Source organism: Manis javanica, chromosome 1, assembly GCF_040802235.1.
Source record: "Manis javanica isolate MJ-LG chromosome 1, MJ_LKY, whole genome shotgun sequence".
Lineage (NCBI taxonomy): Eukaryota > Metazoa > Chordata > Mammalia > Pholidota > Manidae > Manis > Manis javanica.
The window spans coordinates 22,514,658-22,527,106 of NC_133156.1; the positions used below are offsets into that span (position 1 = coordinate 22,514,658).

A 12,449-nucleotide genomic window follows, 5' to 3' on the forward strand; every position below is an offset into this window, starting at 1 on the left:
TAAAAATGTTCTGTCTTTTAAACAGAGACAATAAGCTTAAGCATCAACATTAACAGGCTGAGAAGAGAGAAGCCAACAGCCTGATGTGGGGGCAGAGAATCAGCTGGGGCAGCGGGAGGGCCAGAGACGCAGGGGTACCAGGAAAGGGCGCTGGGGTGTGCGGGGAGGGAGAGTCCTGGAAGGGCTCCTACCTGACGGGCTGTCTCACTCTCAGAAGGAGGAGGCTGGGGTGTCGGGGAGGCAGCCGAGGAGGAGGTGACGCAGGGGTGGCCAGAGGACCTTCAGGCGGGCCTGCGCAGGGGTTAGAGGCCACTCGGAGCCTGGACTGGAAGGACGCATCTGCGACGGTGAGGAGGGTCTGAGGCTCAGGCCTGGGCACAGGCACCGGCCGCGGACAGGAGGCTGGGCTCTGGCCCAGGCTTCCTGGCAAGCAGGGGCAGAGGCTGGGCACCGAGGGTGTCAGGAGGCGCAGGGCTGAGCTGACATGCCGCGGGAAGGAGGGGACCACGGGGTGGAGGCACTGGGGTGAGGGTTCAAGAGAAGACTTCTGAGCACGGGCAGGAGAGGGTGAGCTGGGCTAAGGGTTCAGGGAAGTGAAGGGTCAGCACGGAGGTGGGCAGTGCAGCACAGAAGAGCCTCCCGATGGGGGACAGGCCGGGGTCCCGCCCAGACCAGGCTTGGCCAGGGTATAGGCGGCTACAGAGAGAAAACCCATTACAGAGAGAGACCTGGGTCCTGCCCCCAGAGGATGTTCCTGCATGTTCTTCCTCCCAAATGCATAAATAACTAGGACGATCTGTGACTCTTCCGCTGGACTCAATCTTCTCTTTACTGAACTCCTTTTTTTTCCCTTTAGGAAAAGGCTTATGATCCAGGCACTACCCCATCTGCACCCTCGCTCACCTACTGTTGCTCCTATATGATGACTAAGCCCAGCAGGCCCCCGTTCTGTACCCGAGCACGGGCTGGTGATCCGCAGAGGACGCAGAAGCCCGCTCGACCATGGACATGGGCAGTGACCACACTGCGTATTAACAATACTAGTAGAAAATTAATCATCATCTCCTCAAGTCTTCCAAAGGCTAAGCGTGGGTATTTTCTACTTCCTCGCCTCTAGGGCCCTGAGCTGACCACTAACATCACTGGCCTCGGACTGTATACCGAAAAGGGCCCCAAAGGAAGGGGGTGTGCAGGAAATAAGTGTTCTAGAAGAGCTCCTATCTGACAGCTTCTCTTTACGGGACCTGCACCTCCTTACGTGGCCCAGACCCCCGTGGTGGGCACGCTCCCATCTCACGGGTCTCAGCAACGGGAGTCTGCCTGGCAGGCCACCTTCTCACTCGGAGCAGGCAGGGACGGACAAGGGAGCTGCCCTGAGGCCTTCCGGAGTTTATGCCCTTGCCACACGGTCCCAGACAGTGTCTCATTGACATGCCAACGCTGGCTTTCTTCAGCGGACAGGACAAAAAAAAACAAACCACCAGCATTTCTGAAATAGATCGGTTCCTCTTTTGTTTGGATTGATGTAGAAAATGTTTGACATTCTATCTCTATCTTACTTTAAGTGCATCAAGTGTATCTTTGCAGAAGCCCAGATTATAGGTCATCACTTTCACAACATGTCAACGTGCAGCCGGTGGCACGTCCCTGCGAGAGCGGCGGAGGGAAAACCGCGCTTCCGACCCCACCTGTGTGTCCTCTGAATGTTGTCACCAGGGCGCAGTTTTCTTGCTCCAGTTTGAGGATGGTTACTTGGCCTGAATGGTCACCAATAAACACATGCCGGGTTTCAACATCAAATCTATCATGTAGGCATTAAGGATTGTTTCTCAAAATTGACTGGAGAGACTCACAACAACAAAAACAATTTAAAATCTAAAAATAAAAATAAATAAACCCATAAATGAGCAAATCCCATATGAGAAAAGCTTGGACACGATGCTGAAAGACACAAAAGTGGACAAACAAAACAAAAGCATATTATTGGACAGTCAGACTCAACATGATAAAATGTCAATTTTCAGAACACGCATTTATACATCCCTGTACAACCCCTATAAAATATCAACATATATGTTTCTTCGTAGAGCTCAATATATTAAGTCTAAAGTCCATGTAGGAAAAAATAAGTAAAAGGAGCCAGGAATACTCTGAAAGTAAGAATTATGGATGATATAACACATGTTGTAAAGTCTCTTTGATTATAAGTGTGGTACTGGTGCGTAAGTAGACCAGCAGACCAATGGAACAGACTAGAGTGTCTAGAAATAGACACAAAAGCCTAAGGAAATTTAGTACATGCATGGCAAAGATGGCTATTTAAATGAATAAGGAAAAGATGGATTAAAAAAAAAAGATGTTGGCACAAACTGCATAGTCATTTGGAAAAATAAAACGATCCTGTTTTATTTCAGATCATTTCAGATGCATTTCAGATCATACGCCAGTATAAATTCCCAATGAATTAGGGATGTAAATGTAAAAAATGAAGAATATAAGTTCTAGATAGAATGAAAAATCTGTTTACTCAAAAACACAGACAACACATGCCAAAGCAAAGCCAAGACAAACTGGAAAAAAAATATGTGCAACTGATGTCACAAAATGCCCAAACCCCTAATATAAAAAGAGCTGTCCAAAAAAAAAAAAAAAAGAACACAAAGCCAATAGAAAAATGGGCAAAAGATCTGAATGGATAGTCCAGGGAGAAATGAAAACGGCGCTGTGCGGGGACAATGAACCAGAGGGCCTGACCGCTAGGGCTGAAAGGCGGCTCGCAAGGCTGCCGGAGCTGGAGACCTGGACCCCAGGAGGGCTCCTCCCGTTAACAGACAGGACCGGCTCCTGAGCCTTAGCCGACGCACAGCATGGTCTAGGCAAAGCGCCTGTTTTCCTTCTGGGAGACTGGAATTTTGGCACATGCCAGAAAGAGGCTGCCTACGTGCCCCGTCCCCAGTAAAATTCCAGGGCTGAGTCTCCACTGAACATCCCTGCTTGATGAAAGCATAGCAATCCCACTTCTAGAGATCTGCCCGGAGATAGCCTGGAGAGAACATGACCGACACATGCCGGAGGCAAAGAGCTGTGCATTATTTTAATGAAGTTTGAAAACAACCCAAAAGCCCACCAAAGGGGACTTCCTAAATCAACTACACATGTCCATGCAACAGAATACTATGCAGCTGGGGGAAAAAATGAGACCATCATATGACAAGCAAACTGACATGCAGTGATTTCCAGGCTCTATTATAAAGCAGGAAAAAGCCAAGGCCCGTGAGTTTACATGCCACCTTTGTAAGAAAGGCGGGGAAACTAAATGTGTGCGAGCTCATATTACAAAGGGAAGCGCTGGAAAATAGAATCAAGATCCGACAAGAAGGGCTGCTAAGGAGAAGGGGGACAAGCTGAGGGAATGGGGTGGCAGTGGGTCTGCTCTGTCACAGTTTCCATTTTGGAATCTAGTAGTTATTTTACATACTAAAAATATTTACAAAGTAAAAGAAAAAAAATTTCCCAAATTGACAGCAAAGTTAAAATGAAAGAACCTAACTATGGAACTGGTGAGAGAACCATGCAGTTCAAAGAACTATTTCGAGAAACTTTAAAACACAGCATGTTGACTGTACGGCCTTGGTAGTGTCCTTGGTAAGCTAAGGACAAAGATCTCACTAAAATCTCACTCAGCAATCTGGTTACTTTAATGCTGCTATTATTATTTTGAAACAACTTAGATATATCATGGGATAAGGCAAATAATGACTTGTGTTAACTTTTTAGGGACCAAAATTTACAGGCCAAGATAGAAGAATCAGGTATAAAAAGTAAGAAAGAACCCTGTATGTTAAATTAGAACCAGAAACATCGCACAAACTGCTATAAAGGGCTAGCTCTCTCTGCGAACTATTCTTCACTAAAAGAAACAGCTGAGTCCAGGACGGGGGCTGAAGGAACCAGATGTGTCTAAGAGGTCAACGGCCAGGGGTGCATCAGAAGGACAATATGATGAGGCTCCTACTGGCCAAAGATGGGACAGTCATGAGCATTAAAAAAAGAAAAGGAAATTTATTGAAATATGATTATTAAAAAAACAAACAAACCCTAAGATTTATAATAATGTTCAAAAAAAAAAAAGACCTCTACTGGAGGTGACCAGGGCACTAAGTCTCTGCTCTGAAGCAAGTGATTAGAGAGAAATCATTAAGATGTTAAGTTGCTTTTCCTGTACTAACTGTGCTTCAAGATAACCAAGTAGGCCTAGTTCGTAAGGGAAAGTTCTACCTTGGAGAATTCTGACTCACAGATGTGGAAAACTGATAGGATCATAAAAATCACCATTTTGCAACCCTAAGGGAAGATGCGGTTCGGGCAAAGGGCAGCACCGGCTGAAGCACCACGTCGGAGGCTGACGGGGAGGCTGCCCTGCGGAGGCTGCCCTGCGGAGGCCTGGCTGTAACCGCAGGTGACGACGCAGAAGCGCCACAGGCCACACAGCACGGCGGCCACGTGCTCCCACCGAAAGCCGGGTCTGAGGCGACTTTCAGAAAACACGGCGGGAGGCCAGGTAGAGGACAGGCTAGATGGCATCATGAGGGGCAGAGAGCACCTTGGAACGCGGGGCGTCTCCCAGAACCGACTCAGGTGCTCCCACACACCCCAGTAGCAAGAGGAAAACCGAGCGGGGGCTGTGCGGCTCTGGACTGAGGCTGAGGACATACGACAACCAGGTCCAGCATGTGGGCCTGGTCTGGACCCAATTTCAGACAAACTCACCGAAAAAAGCCCTTTTTTTCAAACAGTAAGTGAAATTTGAAAATGGATCAACTATTCAACAATATCAAGGAATGGTTATAAATGTTTATAGAATAGTAATAGCATCGTGACTTTTAAAAAAGGCCCCCAAAAGATCTGAAAAGAGATGTACAATGAATGAAGTATGTACGGATGAAATGACGTAAGGTCTGGGATTTGCTTTTAAATATTCCAGCAAGAAGGGACAGAAGAATGAACAGTGGGTCTGAGAGAGGAGTATGTGAGTCCCAATTAGGCCATCTTCTCTAATTTGGCAGACGTCTTGAAAATCTTTGTAAAACATTTTAAAAAGTGGAAATGGTGTAACAAATTCTTCCATAATCCCAAGAATCCCAAGAAGGGAGAAAAGTTACTCTCTAAACAAGTTACTAGACAGGTTTAAAACAGTATGAAAATTTATGTGGAATAAGATTCAAGTTTATCTTGACTAATTAACAAGGACACAGGACAAAAAAAATCAGATGTGATCTGCTACCCAGTAGTCCTCACCACGCAGGCAAATGCCAGCATTCTCTAACATGTATGACAAAGCCTCCTGGCAGAGGGCTGACACAGAACAGCGGCACCTCAAAGCCAGGGTGATGCATTGGGCGTGATACGAGGAAACACGGAAGCCAGAATGGCTTCTCAGGACTCTTTTCCTCAACGGGAATAAATCTCAAGGACAGCCTGGTGGGAAGACATTCCGCTACATAGGGTGACGTCTTGGAAAATCTCCAAAATACATAAGATCTTAAAATGAAGATTACGTGAATTATTTTTGTGGAAGCATGAAAAACATGCTCGAAACATGGTCAAGTGACAAGTTGGAAAGGGAGGCTGGGTAAAGCTTGCACGAGCCTAAAGGGGCGAGGGTGGGAAGGGAAAGCCACTGTTTCCAGCACCAGCCTGCCAGGGCCTCCGGGAGGCACCTGGCTCTGCTGAGGCGGCTGTGCAGAGGGCCAGCTGAGACCCCAGTACCCACCAGCGCCCACCGTGGAGAGAAATAGGGGTAATGGTATTCTTCTGTCCATTTTATGTTGTTTCAAAAGATCTCCTTCTTCCCTCCCTCACCATTAAAAATCCTGGAAGTATGGAAGGTCGCACAAAGAGGAGACGTGGGGGAGGGGGGTTCCCATGAAAAAAACATGTTAACTGGATTTTAACGTGAACCCCAACACCGCATGGGTCGCCTGTGACAATCTGTGCACCAGGCAGCTGGAGGGAAAAACCCCAGCCTGGGGGAAGCCCCCCGCTCCCGGCTGAGCGCCTCTGGCAGAAGCAGTGCTGTCGGACATCCGTGTGCAGCATGGGGCAGGCCCCAGGGGTGCGCATGGTCCCAGGGCAAGGGCTGGGCTGGCTCCCAAACTGGGGTCACCGAGGCAGAGCTGGTGGCGGTGAGGGCATCTTCCGGAAGGGCCCGTCTGTCTGCAGTGGAGCAGCTCCCTCCACCTCAGCAGCAGCGGTGGGCTGGATGGTCACTGATGCTGGGCGACGAAGCCACAGGCTTCCACACACACAGCAGAAGCGTCTGATACCCAATGACCGTTTTTGCTTGGTAAACCACATGTGTGGCCACAGGAAACAGCTGAAAAATGAGGATGACTCTTGGAGACAGCTTTAGAGAGGAGGCCAAGGCGAGTTTGACTGTATTTCATTTCAGTGTTTAAAAAGTAAATTTCTTAAAGGTGAGATCTGTATTTTCTCTATACTCCTTAGTTTGGTTAAATGCTACAGAAGCCAGCGATCACACCGATGCCAGCTCTGCCCTCAAAGGGGAAAGGCAGCACTTGGGGAAAACAGCCATCCCAGGGAAGACCCGGGTCCTACGGTGATCTGCCTGCACGCTAGCCGGCGGTCACAGATAAGGCACGTGACCCCCGTGGGCTCCAGCCGGCTCTTCTGTGAAACGAGGGGCTGAACTGCCTGGACTCCAAGGACCCTTCCGACTCTGGCACTCGAGGGAATCATTCATCTACTGGCAGGAGAGGGTGTGCATTTCGCCTCCAGCATCATGTCCACCTGAACTGGCACCGAGGAAGTAAACTTCAGCGTCTCTTTTATGAGCAGGTGGTAACACCCCCTCAGCGATGAGCGGGCCCTGCATTCCCTTCCTCGTCCCCTTGTTTCTGGTCTCCTGGGTAACCTGCCACTTCTACAACCTTCCACAATGCCACTCTTCATGTCTTCATCTTGCCCTTCGAGTGAGGAAGGTAAGATACTGCCACACATCTGTGAGCCCCCCTCCCTGCCACATGCACACGCACACATACAAAACCAGCTACTGCCACATGCCTGCGAGGGAACAGCAAAGTACGTTGTCAGACTGTTGAGTATCGTGAGCATCGGGCACTTTGTAAGTGTGAGATGAAAATCTGAACGCAAGTCTATTCCTTCCTGCTTTGCTGATGAGCGATCCGTCTCCACCTATTTCCTCATTTGTCAGAAGGTGGAGAGATTCTGTGCTTTTTAAACTAAAATGCTCAGGGCCCTCCACCCTGACGGTGGTGGCGTCACCCACACAGGCCTCATGCTCGGCAAGCCTGAGCGTGCTGGAGCCCAGTGGGCTGCGTGTGAGGACCACCCCGCGCTGGCGGGTCTTCACACTGAGCCCACAGGCCCTGCAGACCCGGCAGGCGACAGACAGCATCACCCTACATATCCAGAGAAAGGCTGGTATGGAACAGGGTCCACGTCACTGAGTAGAAACCAGCCAACCTAACCTGGGCCTGGCATAGCAGCCTCTCAGTAAATATTTTTTCAAGGTAACAGGGTCCTGTGGGGCTGCGAAGCACCAATGGGAGTATTTACAACTTTAAAATCTATGTGAAATATGTAAGATAAATTGTTTCTGTACAAAAATAAAAGACGTACTTCAAGGATGGTTTTACCTCCGTGTCTCCTGACTCCTATCAGCCGAGGCTCACACACCTGGGCTGTGTCCCATTCAGATGTCAGACTTCGCGCCCCGGCAGACCCACAACCTGCTCAGCTGGGTCTCTTGCTTCAGGGGAAACGACCCCACTCCTCTCCGCCTGCACGGACACCCCTGACGGCTCGTGCACCAGGGAAGTCTATGTACGAGCACCTTACCTACTCATCAGGGCGGCTCAGCACATAAAACACGTCAGGTCGCACATACCCGAAGTTCATGGACCAGAGAAGCCAACAGGCAGGCGCGCTGCAGGGGATTTCTGTCCCCCAAAGGATACTGCAGGCCCGAGGCCACGGCGCCGGTGCGGCGGCCTCCCAGGCGTCGTCCGCTCTCAGAACAGTGCCACACAAACTGCTTGTCGTGTCCGGTGCTCAGCACCCACTCCAGCTCCAGCACGAACAGGAGCATGGTCACTCTGCTCTGATGCGCTGAAAGCCAAGAGACAGGAGAAGGACCCGTAGAGCGCCCTGCAGGGCCAGGGCACAGCGTGGCCCGAGGCCCTCCCTCCTCTCTCTGCCCGGCGGAGAGCACAGCCGGCACCACAGACCCAGGCTGTCAGGGCGGCAGGGGGGCATCCCTGCAGAGGGCCCCGGGAGAGCTCGCCGGCGCTCCGACAGACCTCCTTGTCCGCCCAGGGCCCTCCTTCCTGCCTGCCCACCACAGAGAGCTCCGCGCCACGGGCCCGCACCACCTCCCAGGTGTCAGAACAGTGAGTGTCAGGTTCCGGGCAACCACAGAATGATGGACGTATCAGGAACGATGTTCTGGGTCAGTTCACATAAACCTAAAAGGCAGTGACGAGCTCTATTGTGCTCCTTTCAATGAAGTCTGGCTCATAAACCCACACCAAAGTCATAAAGGAGCTTCCTGAGGGAATCAAAGGCTTGGCAGGGCGGGCAAAATCAGTCCCTTAGGTCAGAGGACACGGACACGTGATGAGAGCAAGCTTCCCGGGGCTGCTCGTACAGAAAGGCAGCACCACCTCAGGGTCAGAAGGCGTCCCTGTCTTCTACCCCATCTCCCTACATTTTACACATGGGCAAAGTGGGGCACAGTAAGGTCGACTAGTTTGGCCAAGGTCTCATGGCTCCTCAGTTATCAAATGTAACCAATGAAATATTTCCTTTCCTGCTATACAGTTCCAGGGGTGAGGAGGAGGTCCACTGCCACTGGACAGAGCTGCCCGGAATGAACAGGGACAGCCACCCTGGCCCCTGACCTCACTGGGCACGGGGCCCAGGCCCTGGCAGCCTAGAGGGCGAGGGCAGTCAAAGGGCTGTGAGCGGACAGAGGAGATACCAGTCTCCCGCTCTGATCATGGGGCAGACAGAGTGGATGGATCAATGCAGCTCCACTGGCAATAACGATATCACCCGTCAATTCCAAGCGTCTAACAGGTGCCACGTACTTAAATAGATTCTCTCCCCTAGTCACCGTAATGACCCTGCAAAACTGGGGGTTTCCTCATTTTTCAGATACAACCTAGCCCTGGAAAGATGTCCTTTTTAGACTGGCCACCAAACAACATAGTCGAAACCATACTTGATACCCAGGGGACAGGGATTTCACCAAATGGCTGGTTCTCAGTCTGACACAGGAGGCGTGGGGCGTCTACAGGGAGACTGACGGGACAGAGAAGCGGCAATGCCACGACTTCTCTCCAGCAAATACCTGCCTTTCAGAGTGCCAGCCACCCTCGAGGCCAAGCACCGACTTTACCTGAAACATGTGACTTTCCGGAGAAGCTCCTGAAGATCTTGATATCAAATGTTCAAGTTGCACCAGTGATGGAGTGCAAGTAACTCTCTGATGGGTCCAGGTGTACCCAAGTCTGTATCAGGCAGAAGTGGCCCCCCAGCACTTTGCCCCTGTTCCTCAAAAAGGAGCCTTTGACCTCTCTGCCACTTCCTAAGTCCCAGGGGAAGGCAGCGGCCCAGAAGACGGGGAGGTCTAGCCCTCCGACCTGCTCTTGTATGCCAGGGGAGACAGAGGCCCAGAATGTTAGGCGACTTGCTCAAAGGTGCCACAATTCCTCTAATTGAAAAGAAATCCTTTAAAGGCACACCCATATCAGTAAGCTTCAGAAATCTGGGCTTGAAGTCTGGCTATATTTCTAGAATACTGCTGAGAGGGGACATCTCTGCTCGATCCTGATCTTAGGGAAAAGCACCCAGCTTCTCACAATCAAGTATGATGTCAGCTACAGGCTTTTGTAGATGTTTCCCTATCAAGCAGAGGAAGTCCCCCCTCTGTTTGTAGTTTGCTGAGAGTTTTTATCAGCAAGAGGGTGTCAGATTTCATCAAATGCTTTCTATGCACCGATACGATTTTACTTCTGTACAGGGATTATATGATTTCCATATTTGGAATAAATCCCACGTGGTCGTGGTGTATAATTTCTTCCATGCATTATTGGATTCACTATTTTTTTAAAGGATTTTTACATCTTTGTGAGAGAGATTGTTCTGTAGGTTCCCTTTCTTGTAATGTCTTTCTGTAGTTTTGGTATCACTGATGGATTTTTGAAAAGTTCAGACATAAAATTCATGTAATTTTAATATTACTGTTTAACCGTTTGAGAGTGTATCATTCAGTGATGTTTAGTGTGGTCACAATGTTGCACGATCCTCACCAGAGTATTTGCACCACCCCAAGAAGAAACCATGACCCCAGTTCCCTGTTCCCTCATGCCTGGGCAACCACTGGTTTCCTTGGTGTCTGTGGCTTCCTGTCCTGTGCATTTCATGCAAATAGACACATACAATGTGGTCCTCCTGGTCTTGTTTCTTTCTCTTGGTGGGTCTTCAAGGTCATCCCTGTATAGCACGTACCGCTACTTCACTCCCTTTTTATGGCCAGAGAATAACCCACTCTGCTGACAGAGCGCATCCTGTTTACCCATCACGTGTCCACGGACATTCAGCTCACTTCCCCTCTTGGCCATCGTGAATAATACTGCTGTGCACCTGGGCGTGCAAATACCTGTGAGTGCCTGCTTTCACCTTTTTGGTATAAACTTGGGATAAACCTCACTTAGTCGCGGTGTGGTATCCTTTTTGTTTTTGTTTTGTTTAGGATTTTTGCATCTCTCGTCCTTCATAGAATTGCAGAGAGTCAGGGCCTTGCCCTGGATGAGGCTCTGGCTTAAGGGGAAGCCGTGGCTGGTCTGGCCGTCTCTCCAGCCCACTAAACCTCCTTCTGATCCGTGCTGTGGAAATGGTCGAGGGCCTCTGTCAGTGCTGCAGACCCAATGGAGGCCTGATCCCTTCCCTCCCAAGCCTTCTGAAACACTTAACCAAAAATGAAGCAAGCCCCACGCAGGGCAGCTCCGTCCTAACACTGGCCCCGCTCTGAGCCTGCTGCCCTGTGTACAGGTGGCGGGTGTAGAACAGAGACAAAGAACAAAGGCTGCGGGTCTGCGGCCGCAGGGGCTGGTCTGGTTTTGCACTTTGCCGGCTCCAGGACCAGGGGCGAGCCACCCGACCTCTACGGGCCTCGGCGTCTTAACGACCCCGAGGTCGTAGTCTGTACCTCACAGGACTGCGGTTCTGTCCCTGGCTACTGTAAAGTGAGTGTGTGGGCCGTGGGCGCCTCTGGGAAATGTTTCAGAGTCTAGGTAAACACCGCTCTCTTTCCTACCTTGATAGTTTTTCACAGGAGTCATCTTGTTATAATCTTCTGATAAAATAAACTCCTGCAAAACAGAAGAAAAATACTAAGCAAAAAGAAGTTCACTAAGTGAATGACTATGTTTTGGTACAACTGGGTGGTATAGAGCAAACATCATCCCGAATCACATGAACACGAGTATCTTGCCAATCAACTCAGCGTTTTTGTACCTCTTTAAGAGTAACAATCATAATTATAACACAATGCAATTACCATAAATGTTACCTTGTGACTTTGAGCTGATTTTTTTTGAGAGTGCATGAGAAGAAAACTGGATCAAATTCAGTCTTGATATTAGTCAATTTTGAAGGTAAACCTACTTCAAATTACAGCTGACCCTTGAACAACACAGGTTTCAACTGCATGAGTCCACTTATACATGGATTTTTTTCAATTACACTTACTGAACAGAAATTTTTTTGATTTGCAACAACCTGAAAAAACTGCAGATGAACCGCACAGTAAATACTGATAACATCAAGAAAAAGCTACGTTATGTCACAAACACATAAAAGGTACTCACTTATTACTTACTAGCATAAAATCAACAGGGACCTATTAATTGATAAGTTCTGGGGAGTCGAAAGTCACATGAGGACCTCTGACTGCCCAGGTGGCTGGCACCCCTAGTGCCCAAGCCATTCAAGGCCCACTGGGCTCTCCTCTCAGTGGTGGAACAGCTGACAATTTGCAAGGCTCTGGCGGGTAAGCAAATGGATGGCAACCCTCTACTGCAGAGTAAGTCAGGCATTTAGAGACTTTGTTTCTATTATCAGTAACATAGTTCCCCTTACAACAAGCTCCTCAAGGCTGCATTATCACTTATTTACATACCTGCATGGCACCTGGCACAGTGGATCATCAATATGCATTGACCAGACGGATATGCCAAAGGCATCTCCCAATCTGATGAGATTAGTATGCACGTCAAACTAACTAAAAAACATCAGCCTCTATAAAACACACTGCATATACTCTGTGAGGACACATATGATTGAGTGTGTGTGTGTGTGTGTGTGTGTGTGTGTGTGTGTGTGTGTGAGCTTCACCTAAGCAC

General features: G+C 49.3%; 1 protein-coding gene across 13 annotated transcripts in view; it reads right to left on the minus strand.

Annotated features, from left to right (window-relative positions):
* The window catches only part of WDFY2 (WD repeat and FYVE domain containing 2), a 103,262-nt gene that overhangs the window by 20,182 nt on the left and 70,631 nt on the right, over nucleotides 1–12,449 (minus strand). For 10 of the 13 annotated variants that reach the window (XR_012128442.1, XR_012128440.1, XM_073230070.1 and 7 more), the window contains 4 exons: nucleotides 11,363–11,417; nucleotides 8,001–8,151; nucleotides 1,689–1,801; nucleotides 192–339 (listed from right to left, as the gene is read on the minus strand). Coding sequence is in view for 10 of the 13 variants with exons in the window: in XM_073230070.1 (XP_073086171.1) it covers nucleotides 192–339; nucleotides 1,689–1,801; nucleotides 8,001–8,151; nucleotides 11,363–11,417 (467 nt within the window). In the remaining 3 variants the exon portion in view is untranslated. The remainder of the gene's footprint in view (nucleotides 1–191; nucleotides 340–1,688; nucleotides 1,802–8,000; nucleotides 8,152–11,362; nucleotides 11,418–12,449) is intronic. The other 3 variants (XR_012128477.1, XM_037011687.2, XM_037011684.2) reach the window with 1 other exon arrangement.